Here is a 16,118-nt window from a genome sequence, read left to right as displayed (position 1 = left end):
TATATTCAGCATTAGTTTTTTCAGCTCCTGTATCTCATTTGAACTATTGGTTTGTTCATTATACTGGGCCATATTTTCAATTTTCTGAGCGTGATCTGTTATCTCCTGCTGGCGTCTGGGCATTTAGTCAGATTTCCCTGGGTGTTGGACCCCACAGGTTGAAAGATTTTTCTGTGAAATCTCTGGGTTCTGTTTTTCTTATACTGCCCAGTAGGTGGCCCTCGTGGCACACGTTTGTCTGCTGGTTCCACCAGTGAAAAGTGCTGTGCGTCCTCTAACTTGGGAAAACTCTCGCTGTGGGGGAGGTTCGCCAGCCGAAGCGGCTTGAAAGAGTGCCACCTGGCCCGGGGGTCCGAACGCGGGGGTGGGTCGCCGGCCGCCGCAGCCCGGGAGAGCGCCCGACCGAATTTCCTAGTCGGCCCGGGGTGCCAGGCGTGACGGGAGGGCGCCAGCCACCGCAGCCCGGAAGAGTGCACCGTTCCCAGCCGGACCGGGGAGTCACGTGTTTGGAAGGGACCCCCCCGGTCACCGTTCTCCGCTGTCTGGGGATTTCCCACCCAATTCTCTCAGTTGGTCTGCAGGGCCTCACCTGGTGGGGGCACCAGCTGCCGCAGCCCGAGGGGACCGCCTGCCCAATTCTGCCAGCTGGCCTGGGAAGGAGGAAGGGCGGGACTCCGGCCGCTTGCCGTCTACCCTGGGAAAGCACTTGCCCCTCGGCGATCTCACCGGAGCTGGTTCTCCCAGACAGTCAGCCGTTCCAGGATGGGGTACGCCGTCCCTTTGATCTCCATCATGGCTCCGAAAGTTCCTCTGTATCGTCTCCACTCCCCCAGTAGCTGTTCTGGAGGAGGAAAGGTGAGGGTGGCAAGTCTGTCGAGGACGGTGGCGGAGGAGCTTGTGAAGGCGCAAGAGGGCACGGTGGTGGTTGGAGAGCCGCTGGGTCTCCTTCTCTTTTTTGATTGTTATTTGCCTGAAATATCTTTTCCCAACGTTTCACTTTGAACCTATGTTTATCCTTGGGTCTAAGATGTGTTTCCTCTAGATAGGATATAGATGAGTCCTGGTTTTTAATCTATTCTGCCAGTCTATGTCTTTTGATTGCGGAGTTTAATCCATTAACAGTTAGTGTTATTACTGTCTGGGCAGTACTCTCTTCTACCATTTTGCCTTTTGGATTTTATGTCATATCTAATTTTCTTTCTTTTTACCTTTACTGATAGTCTTCATTTCTACACTCTTCTCCGCACCTCTCTCTCCGGTCTTTTTGTATATGTCTGTAGTGCTCCTTTTAGTATTTCTTGCAGAGCTGGTCTCTTGGTCACAAATTCTCTCAGTGATTTTTTTTTTGTCTGAAAATGTTTTAATTTCACTCTCATTTTTTAAGGACAATTTTGCTGCATATAGAAATCTTGGTTCGCAGTTTTTCTCTTTTAGTAATTTAAGTATATCATCCCACTGTCTTATCACCTCCATTGTTTCTGGTGAGAATTCTACATATAGTCTTATTGAGCTTCCCTTGAATGTGATGGACTGCTTTTCTCTTGCTGCTTTCAAGATTCTCTCTTTTTCTTTGACATCTGACATTCTGATTAGTAAGTATCTTGGAGTATGTCTGTTTGGATCAATTCTGTTTGGGTTACTATGCACTTCTTGGGTATATAATTTTAAGTCTTTCATAAAAGTTGGGAAATTTTCAATGATAATTTCCTCCATTAGTTTTTCTCCTCCTTTTTCCTTCTGTTCTCCTTCTGGGTCACCCACAACACATCTATCTGTGTGCTTCCTGTTGGCATTCAATTCTATGAGTCCCTGCTTATATTTTTCCATTCTCTTCTCTTTATTTTCGTTTGCTGGCCGGATTTCAGATGTCCCATCCTCCAGTTTACTAATCCTATCTTCTGCCTCTTGAAATCTGACATTGTAGGTTTCCATTGTTTTTTTCATCTTTTCTACTGTGTCTTTCATTCCCATAAGTTCTGCAATTTGTTTTTTCAGACTTTCGATTTCTTCTTTTTGTTCATTCCTTGCCTTCTTAATATCCTCCCTCAATTCACTGATTTGATTTTTGCTCAGTTTTTCCATGTCTCTTCAAACATTCTGAATTAATTGTTTCAACTCCTGTATCTCATTTGAATTGTCGGTTTGTTCCTTTGACTGGGCTGTATCTTCAACTTTCCTAGTATGATTGGCTTTTTTTGCTGGTGTCTAGGCATTTAATTACCTTAATTAGTGTATTCTGGAGAGTGTCTTCACTTTTTTTACCTAGGATTTTCTTGCTGGATGATTTTGTTGTCTATGTGTTTTTTGACATTCAGTTCAGCTTTTTCTGGATCTCTAGCTTACATTTTGTTTTCCCGATCAAAATTTTTCTGTTTTTGTTTTCTTGTTTGCTGCCCTACTTGTATAGTGCCTTCCCCTCCACCCCAACCTTAGGAGGGTCTACTTAGGTATTATAGACCCCAGACCAAACTAGCCTCCAGTCAGGAGGAAAGAGTCACCTGCATCAGTTTTCCCTGAGGGTGAGACTCAGCAGAGTGAAAGGATTTCCTATGAAGTCTTTTGGCTCTCTGTTTTTCCTATCCTGCCTAATATGTTGTGCTTGTCTGTCTGCAATTCCCCTCAGCATACTGTGATGGGGTACCTTTAACTTCAGCAGACTCTCCCTGCTGGGGGCATGGTGGAGACAGAGGAGAGCTTGTAGTCTGGGTTTAATTGCTTCACTTTTCCAGACCCTGGGGTGTGAACTCCTTGAGAGAGGGATTCCACCTGAGATGGGCTCCTCTCCAGGGGAAGGCACAGGCTCCAGACAAATACTCAAACAAGCTTAATTCTGCCTATGCCTGAGGCAGTGGAGCCTGAGAAGCCCTGCAGCTGTATCCAAAGAGCAGTCAAGTCGTAGAAACATAGCCACAAAAACGAAAGAGAAATATCCTCCAGAGCAGGATCCCCGTTCCTTGGGTTTGCCAATCAAGAGCTTAAGTTGGTAAGTTGCTTTGTGTATCTCCAGTTCCTAAGTGCCCCATTCTTTCCTTCTGGGCCCAGACATTTTCAAATCCAAAAAAACCTCTTTTTTTTTTTTTTTTCTTTTTCTTTTTCTGTCAGCCCCCTCTGTGCCAGGGCAAAACCCAGTAACCTCTGCTTTTACTCTAGGTTCAGCTGAGCTGGGGACCTATTTTTAGTAGTCAGAATTTTTGAATTCATTCCACGATTGGAGTTTTGTTGCACTCAGCCCCTACTGCTGGTAAATTCTCTTTCCTTTCCCCTCTGGGAGTCAGCCTGTGGGGGAGGATCGCTGTCCGCCTTGGCTTGGGAACTCACGGTTCTGGTCCAGCTGGTCTAGATTGGGGTATGCTGTCTGTCTGGTCACTCACGTGGCCCCAGCAGTTGTTCTGTATTGTTCGTGGTTATTGATTAGCTGCTCTGGAGGATGCAGTAAATCCCACACCTCGCTAAGCCACCATCTTGGCCAGGATCCCTAAATTCCCCTTTTTAAAAGCCATTCTATTTCTGGTATATTGCTTTCTGGCAATTAGGAAACTAGAACACCGTGTTTGAATGTTAAGATTTTCTCTTTTCTTCCCCTGGATCTTGCCCTAGATATTTGGTGCAATTTTAAAATTGCAGTTTTGTTCAATAGTTTCACCTGCAGGAGAAAGCTTCCTTTCTTATGTTTCTTTTCTGGGCTCTTGACTTGTTTTGTTTTTGTGTAGAATTCTCTCCACAACTTCTGTGATTTCTTTAAATTCTCTAAGTTAGTGCCCCTGTTTCCTTGCTACACTTTTCAGTTCTGGGGCTGTTCTGTTTCACAGCAGTTCAATTCCCACCCCCACCCTACCCCACCCCCCACCCCCCTTTTTTTTCTTTACTATTAGGCTTTTCTACTTTCACTTTCTTTCCCATTAAGGTACCCCTCCCTGGGGACCGCACATGGGGTCAGTCCAAAACATTCATTTTGTGTTTAGGTCGTCCAACAAAACCTCTCTTATTTTGATTGAGTTTGTGAACTTCTTGCCAACAGTTCTATCCTGGTCTCTCTTTTTCTTTCACCAAAATTAACTTTTGCGTGCACTCCTTAGCCTCTTGCATTCTGTCCTGTGTCTCTGTGGACTTGGGTCTCTGTGCCTGGATGTATGTGGGATTCAAGCTCACTGTTGGGAGTAGCTCTCTAGTCTGCATCTGTGACAGGAGGGTCTTGGGCTTGAGTGAGATGGGATGGAGTGAGAAGGAGGGGTCTGAACTGGTGGCTTGGGGATAAAAATCTCCTACCTGATTTTGAAGTTTATTAGTTGATTTTGTAGGAAGACTTTTCCAGGGAATGTCTTATGCCACTGTGTTGATGATGTCATGCTCCTTGAACAGTATAGGTTTTAACCAGCTCTACATCCGTAACTCCATACAGTGTATAAATGAATATTAAAATTCAGTAGACAAATTTGACTACTGTTCTAGTTTGCTAGCTGGTAGAATACAACATACCAGAAATGGAATGGCTTTTTAAAAAGGGGATTTTGATAAGTTACAGATTTGCAGTTCTAAGGCCATGGAAATAGCCCAATTAAAGCAAATCTATAGAAATGTCCAATCTAAGGCATCCAGGGAAGGATACCTTGAGTCAAGAAGGCTGATGAAGTTCAGGGTTTCTCTCTCATCTGGAAAGGCATGTGACGAACATGTTCAGTTTCTTCCTCATCTTGAAAGGCACATGACAAACCTGGAATCATCTGTTAGCTTCCTCTCCAGGACTCATGAAGCTCCCCCAGGCTTCTCCTCATCTCCAAAGGTTGCTGGCTGGTGGACTCTGCTGCATGGCCCCTTTTCATTTTCTCATCCTCTGCTCTCTCAGCATCTCCAAATGTCACTGGCTGGTGGACTATGCTTTGTGGTTCTGCAGCGTTCTGAAGCTTTCTGCAAAGTGCTTCTTCTTTTAAAGGACTCCAGTAAACTAATCAAGACCTGTCCGGAATAGGTGGAGACACATTTCGACTTACACAAGTTTAATACCCATGCTTGATTGAGTCACATCTATATGGAGATAACCTAATCAAGTTACCAACCTGTAGAAGTGAACAGGGATTAGAAGAAACCATTGCTTCCACAAGATCAATTAGGATCAAAACATGGCTTTTCTAGGGTACATAAATCCTTTCAAACCACACAGCTACTATGTTTGGATGAAGCTTTCTTTTTATTTTTAATTTATATACAAATTTGTTTGAACAGTCTGCAGTGCTTTGAATCTGATCATCTAACGTTTTTATATGTGTTTATCACTCACATTGCATGTTGTAGAGCAAGAATGGGATAGGTGAAAAAATATTTGGGCTAGAAATCAAGAAATCTGGTTTCCTGAACTAGAAATCATGAAGTCTGGTTTCCAGTTGTCACTTTTTAAAATTTTTGTGTGATTTTTGCAACTTGTTTTACATCTCTTTGCACCTCAGTCCTTGTATGCAGTAATGGGTTAAATGAAGTGATTCATGTAATCCTTTAGGTGAATAATATAAAATTTAGGCAAGTATTAATTGAGGTTTGTAAGATAATTTTCAATCTGATAGATTGAAAAGCTATATAAAATATAGTGTTAGTAGCTTATTATGCTACATTACAGTATTAGCGCATAAAGCATGTATATCACTCATCTCTAAACCTACTTGAAGAGCACAACTTTTTCAGTTTTTAAACTTCTTATTAAGAGGCTTCCTGTTCTGGGTCAAGCTGTACTTGGTAAAATGTTGACAGTAGTAGACCATGATAAGTTATGTAATACCTAGTACAGCTACTGGAAAACCTGTGCATAGAGATAACACTCAAAAACACTATAGATGGCAAGATGGCAGCATACTGAGGTTTAGAATTTAGTTTGTCCTCCAGAGCAGCTAGTAAACAGCCAGAAACAGTACATAACAACTGCTGGGGAAATGCCAGTGACCACACACACAGTGTACACCAGTCTGAGCTAGGTGGAAGTGCTGAGATCCCACACAGAACTCTTAAGTCACCCCAGCTGTGGAGGCTGGCCCCTCCCCAATGGGCATGGCACACTGGTTCCCCTAGGGGAAGGGAAACAGACTTTGCTAGTACCAAGGGCTTAGCTCAATCAAGCTCCAGTTGCAGAATTAATTAACAAATTCTGACTACTGAAAACAGGCCCCTAGCACAAGTAAAACTGGAATAAGCACTTAAGGAACTAGGAGTTTTTGCCCCAGCAGAGAGGGGGCAGGGCTGATTAAAAAACAAAAGAAAACAGAGGCTTTTTGAGTTGGATAGCACGAAATAGTGGAAAGGGGCTAAACCCCAAGAAAAGGCAGGTACATAGAGCCTGGAAATACATAGTGCCATGTACCAACTCAAGCTCTTGATTGGCAAACCTGAGGAACAGAGGTCCAGCTCGGAAAAGGCTTTTATTATTATTATTATTATTTTTTAACATCTTAACAGCTTGCTAGATAGAATTGTAAGCACTTAGGCTCTAGCACTGACCTAGGCAAAGGTTGGAACCAAGGCTTGTCTGAGAGACAAAGTAACTAGTCAAGTGAAAGGGGTTAATTCCCTAAAGGCATATCTTCTTGAAGAAAAGAAGGGCGGAGCCCAACTCAAGTTGAATCCCTCCTTGAAGGAATTAAGGCCCCAGGGGCTAGAAAAAAGGAGTCAAAGCCCACCTACTACCTTACCTCTGTCTCATCTATGCCCCTGGCAAGGAGAGTGCCGAAATTAAAGGCAATGCATCACTTTAAGCCACAGGCAGACAGGTGCCACATGTTGGGCAGCATATAAAAAGCCCAGAGTCTAGAAATTTCATAGGAAAGTCTGACAATCTGTTGAGTTCTCACCCTCGGAGAAAACTGATGCTGGCTACTCTGTCCTACTAAAATGTGGGCCTGCCTGGTCTGAGAAAATCTGATGGGGTCTGTAATATCTGAAGAGACCCTTCTTAGAAAATAAAAAGGTCCATATAGTCAGGGTAAGAAACAGGAAAAAAAGAATGAAAAGTTCTGATCATTTAAACAGAACCTGTGTTAGAGGACCAGAATAAGTTGGACTGAATGTCAAAGAAGAGATAGAGAACAAAGCCATCCAGCTAGAAAACTAGATGAAAGAGTAAAAACAGCCTCTTGAATAAACTAATTAAGGAAATCAAATGCCAGATGTCAGCAAAAAATAACGAGTACTGCTAGAAAGATAGAAGATATGGCCTAGTTAGAGGAACAAACCAACATTTCAAATGAGATATAGGAGTTGAAACAGCTAATTCACAATGTTCACACGGACATGCAAAACCTCATCAAGGATCCAGTCCATGTTTTGAGGGACGATATAAAGAAGACATTGGGTGAACCTAAAGAAGAATTCAAAAGTTTGAAAAAACAAATTGCAGAACTTATGCGAATGAAGGGCACAGTAGAAAAGAATAAAGAAATAATGGAAACCTTCAACAATAGATTTAAAGAGGCAGGAGAAAGAATTAGTGAACTAGACTAAACATCTGAAATCTGACACAAAAGAAAATATAAGAAAAAGAATGGAAAAATTTGAGCAGGGTGTCAGGGAATTGAATGACAACATGAAGTACACAAACATATGTGCCGTGGGTGCCCCAGAAGGAGAAGAGAAGGAAAAAGGAGGAGAAAGACTAATGAAGGAAAATCACTAAAAATTTCCCATCTCTTATTAAAGACATAAAATTACAGATCAAAGGAGTGCAGCATAGCCAAACAGAATAGATCTAACTAGACGTACTCTGAGAAACTTACTCATCAGATTGTCAGATGTCAAAGACAAAGAGAATTTTGAAAGTGAGAGAAAAGGAATCCCTCACATATAAGGTGTTCTAGTTTGTTAGGTACTGGGATACAATGTACCAGAAACGGAATGACTTTTGAAATCTTATTGATTTTTTGTTGTATACTCTTTACCATGTTAAAAAAGTCCCTTATGGTCTTCTTTTGTTAATAAATAGCAATTTTATCAGTTAATTTTGTCAGATGCTTTTTTTTGGCATATGTTGAGGCAATCATATGATTTTTGTTCCTTTTTTCCTGTTCATGTGGCAAATTATATTGATTAGTTTTGTTATTGTTAAATCAAATTTGTGTCTCAGAATCCCTTGGTCAACAGGGGGAAGAGAGAATGAGAAAAAATAAAGTGTCAGTGGCTGAGAGATTTCAAACAGAGTTGAAAGGTTATCCTAGAGGTTATTCTTACGCATGATACAGATATCCCCTTTTTAGTTTATGGTGTATTAGAGTGGCTAGAGGGAAGTACCTGGAGCTGTAGAGTTGTGTTCCAGTACTTTGTTTCTTAAAGATGATTGTATAATGATATAGCTTTTACAGTGTGACTGTGTGATTATGAAAACCTGTGTCTGAGGCTCATTTTATCTAGGGTGTGGACAGATGAGTAAAAAATATGGGTAAAAAACAAACAAAAGGGGGGACAAAGGTTAATGTAAGTTGGGTAGATGGATAAACTAGTGGTCAATAAGACGGATGGGTAGGGGGTATGGTATGTATGACTTTTCTCTCTTTTTTTTTTATTTCTTTTTCTGGAGTGATGCATATGTTTAAAAAAAATGGTCATAGTGATGAATACACAAAATTGTGAGCCGTTAACTGTATACCATATTTGAAATATTTGTATGTTAAGAATATTTGTATGTTAAGTTTTATCAATAAAAATATTTAGAAAATAAAATTAAAAAATTGTATCCTCAGGAATAAACCTTTTTAGCATGTTCGTTTATTTTTATATATTATAGGATCTGGTGTACTAATATTTTGATTACAAGAGAGATTGGTCTGTAGTTTTAATTTTTTGTAATATCCTTGATGGGTTGGGGAATCAGTGCTACACTGGCTTTATAAAAGAAGTTGGAAAGTTTCCAAACAAATGTTTTTATATTTCTGGAGTTCCTGATTTTGGGGTTGCTGATTTTGGGGATGTATTTTATAAGTAAAATAAAGATATGGTATCTTTGAGACCTGATTAAGAGTTGGGAAGTTTTTAGGTTTCTTCATTTTATCCCTTTTCCCAGTTCTGCCATTTAGTTAATCTGATATTTAAAGTAGAAAGGGATAACTCAGTTTAGATTGTGGTGGTTGGTATTGACTTTTTTTTACACTGGGCTGACTCAGACTTGTCTTTACTAAGCTTCTGAAAAGGGGAAGAAATGAGCCTTCAGGACTATCTAGATCTTTCTCTCCTCAATCAGATCCCCCATCCTTTGGGAGCTTATTAAATATAAAGCTCTCCATTGACTCTAGTTGATACCAGGTGATTTCCTTTTTTTTTGTTTGGAAGAAGTGTATATCAATAAGATCCCATTCCGCTTAGTCAGATGGGAAGTGACATATCCAGTATTGCTTGGATTTCACGTTATGATCCATTGCCTAGGACAGTTGTGGAAGACAGTTTGTTTGTCCATATCTATGATTGGATAGGGGAGAGTCATACAACTCTCTTCCTTTTTGGCATTACTCACACTTCTAGAACTAGAAGTACACATTAGTTTATCAAAGTCTGCCATCACCTCTCAGGGATGAGATAGATTGTTTATACATTTCCAGTGACCCAGAAATTGGAAATTGGCTGTAGAATCACCTGAGTCAGAGTCTTGTCCAAATTCATGTGTATCTGGATATCCTTAATCTGAACAGTGTGAACATTCTATTCATCTGCTCAGTCAGATGTCTTTCCCTTTAATGTTGGAAGGATGCTAAATTTAAAAATGTGAATGTTACTGAAAATTTGCTCACTTATGACTTCTGAGTGGTACCTTCATGCTCTGATGACTATTTCTTTTATCGTCCTTGTTCTGCTTAATTTCTTGTTATGCTTACAACATTTTATGTTTTTTTCTTTTTTGCATATAGTTCTTTTTTCAGTCTTTTGATATGTTGATGTCTCCACTTCCATCCACTATTATGAAGATTGAGTTAAATGAATTTATATGCCAAAGTACATATGTATAACTAATTTCTATTCACATGTCCTAATTTACACAAAATAATTGAAAATTTCAAAATCCAAAGTAGCATATTTATGTTTACTACAAAATAAAATAGTTACATTTAGTAAAAGATGCAGTTTTAATAAAATTGTTTATTGCTGTCTAACAAGAATATGGAAGCAAGAGAAAGATAAAAGTTCGATATATTAAACTTAAGTAAACTTGATTTGTTTTGATACTAATGAAGATATTTCAAAAATGTTTTTTCTAGGTCAACTATATGCTGATCCTACTCTTCTTGCACAAAGACAAGACAGGTTTTATTCTAATTCTGGTAGATTATCTGGACCAGCAGAACTCAGAAGTTTTAATATGCCTTCTTTAGATAAAATGGGTAAGACATAGTTTGGCTTTTTTTTAATAAGCGTAGCATAGTAATGAACTGGAAGCTAAATAAAGGACTAATTATAATTATTATCTCTAGTAGGTGTTAAGGTCAAAATCATCTTCTTAGAAACTTGCTGGTTTATGCTTTTTGTATATTTCTATGCAGGCATAGCATCTGAATATATATTGGTAGTTGGTTTGAACATCATTTTAACGGGTTTGCTGTATACACCTATGATGGTAAACTTTACCCCGTTTCATGGCTCATTTTCTGATTTCTACAGTTCATTTACATATTCCCTGTTTAGTAATTGGGGGAATTAGTCAAGCAAGTGTGAATGGGTATGTGAAAATCCAGAAAAATAATATGGGTACATGCTCAGTTGATGGTATAATCAGTTAACTTGTTTAAACATTACATACTTAGATTTACCTAACATTTGCTGTTAGATTTACTTAACAATTTGCTAAGCAATTTGTTAGGCATTCTTGTATTTAAATACCTCACAACAACCTACTGGGTTGAGAAATATATGTGTCCAGTCTATCAATTAGAAGTTCATAATATTAAGAAAATAAGAAGATACATAAATAATGTCTCAATATAATTGGTTATATTTAAGTGGAAATTAAAATAAATTTATTGATAAAAGGAGATATTGGTAAAAGGAGAGGGTATATATTTGGGAGTCATTCCCCAGTTGGAATATTAATTGATTTCGAAAAATTCATCTTTTGAATACCAAACAGAAGTAGGCTCATGGAGTGGATTGCTGTTAGGTAGATATAGTAATTCTTTCTAACTGTTTGGCTTTTGAAGTATTTCCCCCCATTAATTTTAGCTTAATGAAATGAAAGTATGTGTATGTGATTGAACATCTACTTCTAAACATATGCTATTTAAAAAACTTTTACATCTCCATTTTTTCTCCTTAATTGAACAATATTCAATTTAGCAAATATTTATTAAGTGCCTATTATGTAGAAGGTACCCTGCATAATATGGCAGAGGATACAATAATAAGGTAGAGGTTATTGCTTTAAGAAGTTAATAAATAGAGGAGAAAGATATATGTGTTTAAATAATACTTTAACTAAATACTAATATTTAGTTAGTTTTTTTTTTTTTAGCTAATACTAAAAGCCAGAATAAGTCCCATTAGAGCGTGTGCTGTATTTAGAGTAAGGGAGAACTCCCATCTGGTTCAGGGATCAGGGAAAACTTTGTGAAGGAATTATCTGAGCCATATATGAGGGTGGGATAGTCAAGGAGACTTCTTAGAAGAAGTGAAAATTAAAGAAGTAATTAGCCGAACCAAAATGATGGTGCTGATGTTTTATGAGGAAAGAATAGTACCTTTAAAAATTTAGTATTAAGAATGTTTGGTAATTTACGACTGCAATATGTACTGTGAGTCAGTTGACGAGATAAGCAGTGTATAGGTTTTACAAAACCTTGCAAACCCTGTACAGAAATTTGGACCTCATTCTCAGGAAGATGGGAACACATTAAAGGATTTTAAGTTGAAGGCAGGGAACTTATTAGAGGCTATGACAGGAATCTAGATGAAGTGATGATAATGAAATAGTGGAGGGGATTAACAGATGTGAATAGACATTGAGAAAGTAGAATTGGGAGAATGTAGGGCTGACCTATGTGGGAGATGAGGGAGGAAAAAGAACTAGCTGGGGAAATTACTGCCACAAGCCTTTGCAGAACTCTTGAGTGCCCAAGTTTCCATGGACCTTATGCTGTTCATTCTTGTGGTCTTAATATAGGATACTGGTGTCAGGCTGGTTTATGTGTAAACTCAGGGGAGAGGTACAGTATCAGTGTCCTCTATGATCTGAATCTATTCTAGGCATAGAGTGATAAGTCATTTATTTTTCATGATTTAATTTTTCTGTCTAGATGGGCCAATGTCATCAGATATGGAATCCAGTAAGAATGATATCAAAGATGATCTTGGTGTAAGTACTGAAAGTAGAATTTTATCCTTGTATCGATTTTAATTTGTTAATTTACCAGAAAAGAATTTAGCCAACATCTAGTTTTTGATATACTTCCTCCTTAGTATTAAAGCTGTTTCTTTTCTAGATTATAACCTATGACGATAAAGTGCAACCTGCAGAATAATGGTTGTGGTTAGTTTATTATTTAAAGAAGAATTTAGATTTTCCCCTTGGATTTATTTAATTTTTTTTTAGATATGAAAAAAGAAATTGGTTTATCAAGGGCAAGAGAATGAAACAATATAAAAATTAAAAGCTTATCTGGCATTTAATTGACTTTTCTTACTCTACTTGTCCGAATGGGAGTTGAATTTTATTTGTACATTTTCTAAGGACGCAGTCTGTTTTGAAATCTTTATGCAGAGGGAAGCTGTGGGGCAGATTCCTTAAGCGACTCTTGGGAAAATTCTTACTAGGGTGAGGGGAATTAATTCCTCAATTCTGCCTACTTCTTTCCCTCCTGCTTTCATGTATGTGTACTACAAAATAGTCATTACATGCGATGGTGAGTCCAGCAGTTAGTGAAAAGAAGCTCTGGAAGCCCTCTTTGCAATCGCTACACTGGTCCAGAGCCTTCATTATTTTATCCACAGCCAGAGGGTCTTTTTGATTTTCCAGAAATCAGGAAATTCTTTTTCCATGAGTACTCTCAGGTCCTCCTTTGTTAAGTAGCCTTTATCCCAGCAAATTTGTGTAACGTAAATGTCAGAGTTTCCATGGTGTGTTCCATTTGAGATGGCATTTTGGTGGGGTATATTGAAACCTTGGCCTGGAGGCATGGGGCTGTCAGTCAGTGAGCTGGGACACCGAGACAATGATCCCCTTGGATCTTTGAATGTTTTTTTTTTTTTTTTTTTTTTTTAACATGGGCAGGCACCGGGAATCGAACCCGGGTCCTTGGGCATGGCAGGCAAGCACTCTTACCTGCTGAGCCACCGTGGCCCGCCCTATTTGAATGTTTTAAAGTAGTTTTTGTTTGCAGTGTTTTCAATCTTAGTTTTGATCCCCTTGAAAGTACAAATAATAAGCATCGTACTTTTTCTTTTATTCAGTCTGTATTTGATAAAACAATGTATATTTGGTACTTTTACGCTATACTGTGTTATAGCGTTAGCCAGAATATTGCTATGTTGATTAAAGCCGTTTGCTATTGAGTTAGTAAAATATTTGTGATAATTAAAAACCACCTGATGTGTTAATGTGGAAAACTGGATCCGTCTCTGGAGCCTTTTAAGACTGCCTTAGACTACTTTCTTCTTAGGTCCTGAGGTTTCTTCTCAGCTTAAGATTTTTAGGAAACCTGTTAGGGATGTTGCTGATGTTTTATGGATTGCTGTATGTCAATTTGTTGTAGAGTTTAAATGTACCTGACTCATCTCTCCCTGCTGAAAGTGGAGCTCCTGGCCCTGGCTTTGTTCCTCCACATTTGTCTGCAGCCAGAGGCCCATTGTGTCCACTGGACCCAGGGGGACCATTCATGAGAAGAGGGCCGCCTTTTCCCCCACCTCCTCCAGGAAGCGTGTATGGAGCACCCCGAGATTATTTCCCACCAAGGGACTTCCCTGGCTCGTCACATCCTCCATTAGCAAGTATGTTTGGTTTTGTTTTTTAATATAATATGTGTTTTATAGATTAAAATAAGGATGTTAATTTTACTATCTATTAACATAGTAATACAGTTCTGTAATACATAGTAATACAGAAGAAAAATTTTCTCATGTTCTATAAGTGTATCTTTATTTCTCCAAATTGGGAAGGCAGCTAGCCCTCAGTAGACTATAATGAGGCTTCAATATGATTAATTTTGATATTACGGAATTATTTCTGTATTCTAGTAGTCAAGAAAATTATTGGCTTTTAGCAATATGTTAAAGACAAAATTATTTGTATCTTATTTGATAGAAACCGATTATTGTGGCAGTTGGTTAAAATAATTAATTTATGTTTTGCTATTAAAATTACTGGGTAGGGCCACGGTGGCTCAGCGGGCAAGAATGCTTGCCTGCCATGCCAGAGGACCCGGGTTCGATTCCTGGTGCCTGCCCATGTAAAAAATAAATAAATAAAAATAAAAATAAAAAATAAAAAAAAAACCTGATGAAGAACGTATGGTTGTTATGTTCCATTAAAAAAAAAAATTGCTGGCTAAAGTAATTTTTTAATATTTCCTACTTATTTCAAGCAAAAATATATTTCATGTTTTTCCTAATTGCTTGTTAAATTTATTGAAATTCTTTCATAATCACATAAGAAAAAAGGAAAAATTTATGATTTAATACCCATACATTGATTTCTACAAAATAAATCCATTATTATCATATACGGTAAAATGCTGTTACATAGTAGGTAAAATCCTAGTATTTGCCTGATGTAGTCATTCCTCCCTCATTGCTCTTCTATCTTTAAAATTAAGGTGAATTAAAATGAATTTTGTTTGAAGAATTTCAAGACAGTCTTTTGATATAACTGGAAATATTTTAGATTAATATAAAATCAGAATTGGAAATCACTGGTCTGAATTTGAAACCTAGTGAAAATTATATTACATAGAAAGTTTTAGTAATGTAAGGTTGGTATATTTTGAAATAGTTCTCCTCCTTTTTAAAAAGATATTAAGATACTAGTTTTGTGTAGGACAAAAATTGTGTCTAAAATTAACGATACTGTTCTAAGCATGTTTAGTTGGAGAGGGGATGTTTTCTCAATGTTATGAAATTAAATCTGTTAGATCAAGTGATTCTGTTGTTGGTTTTTGAATATAAAGTAAGAAATTGAAAGTTGTAAGCTAATGATTTATTAGGGCTGCAGTACAGGAGTTTGAACTTAAAAAAGATCTTTTATCAATCTCTTTGAACAGTGAGAAATGTCTATTCACCAAGAAGTTTTCCTGTTTATCTTCCCCCAAGAGCTGGATTTTTTCCCCCACCCCTACATCCTGAAAGTCGGAGTGAGCTCCCTTCAGGGTTAATTCCCCCTTCAAATGAGTCTGCTGAACACCCACAACCACAGCAAGACGCTTGATGATGTTTTTGGTGTCTCTTCAAAAGTAATTTTTACTTATCTCTTCTTTTCAGTTTAAGTAACTGCTGTTACTTAAGTGATTATACTTTTGCTCAAATTGAAGCTTAATGAAATTAGAATTCTCAGGATAGTATTTTGTAAATAAAGATGATTTAAATATGAATCTTATGAGTAAATTATTTCCATTTTATTTTATTCTATATAGTATAGTTATTTTACACTGATTATCACACCGTCACATAAATAATAATGGGAGTTTTCTATGTGTAATCTTGCAGTTGGAAATATTTTAAGCTCCAGAAGCTGTCTCTATGCTAAGAATTATATTTTCATTAGTTGTAGATAAATGTGAAAGTAACTTTATGCTTAATTAAATACATTTTAATTGGTTTAAAGCTATGTTTGGCTTTGATAAAAATAATAAAATCAGCTAGTTTTTTGAATGAATGAAATTTGGCTTCCTTCATTAGGTTTTTTCTTTGTACTAAAAGCTTTGAGGCTTAAAACTAATACTTTCTATGGGTCTTTCTGATTCCATTATTCTACCAAAAATTGCCCTCTTTCTTGCAAATAGACATGGCTGAACCAAAGCAACAAGGAATACACTTTTAAAAATCGACGTTTATTGTATTCTAAAGAAAAACAGGATATTGTCTAATGGTGAATATCAGAATTTGGATCTTCTTGGTTCAGTAACTGGTTTTTCGTATCGTTTTCTTTCTTTTTTTTTCTTCATTTATAAGATTATGAC

The 16,118-nt window shown here is 37.8% G+C and overlaps 1 protein-coding gene, 1 long non-coding RNA gene and 1 pseudogene across 7 annotated transcripts in view; 1 reads left to right on the top strand and 2 right to left on the bottom strand.

Annotated features, from left to right (window-relative positions):
* MIA2 (MIA SH3 domain ER export factor 2) overlaps positions 1 to 15,530 on the top strand; it is a 207,927-nt gene extending 192,397 nt beyond the window's left edge. For all 6 annotated transcript variants that reach the window (XM_077126879.1, XM_077126878.1, XM_077126881.1 and 3 more), the window contains 4 exons: positions 10,218 to 10,340; positions 12,246 to 12,304; positions 13,701 to 13,935; positions 15,204 to 15,530. In XM_077126879.1, coding sequence (XP_076982994.1) covers positions 10,218 to 10,340; positions 12,246 to 12,304; positions 13,701 to 13,935; positions 15,204 to 15,367 — 581 coding nt within the window. In that variant the 3' untranslated portion in view covers positions 15,368 to 15,530. The remainder of the gene's footprint in view (positions 1 to 10,217; positions 10,341 to 12,245; positions 12,305 to 13,700; positions 13,936 to 15,203) is intronic.
* Positions 1 to 16,118, bottom strand: part of LOC143655610 (uncharacterized) — a 45,148-nt gene that overhangs the window by 16,782 nt on the left and 12,248 nt on the right. The window lies entirely within an intron of this gene.
* LOC143656459 (protein S100-A10 pseudogene) lies at positions 12,782 to 13,088 on the bottom strand (annotated as a pseudogene).

Source organism: Tamandua tetradactyla, chromosome 14 (genome assembly GCF_023851605.1).
Source record: "Tamandua tetradactyla isolate mTamTet1 chromosome 14, mTamTet1.pri, whole genome shotgun sequence".
Lineage (NCBI taxonomy): Eukaryota > Metazoa > Chordata > Mammalia > Pilosa > Myrmecophagidae > Tamandua > Tamandua tetradactyla.
The sequence above is the reverse complement of the archived record's forward strand: the minus strand, read 5'-3'. Positions and strand labels throughout refer to the sequence as shown.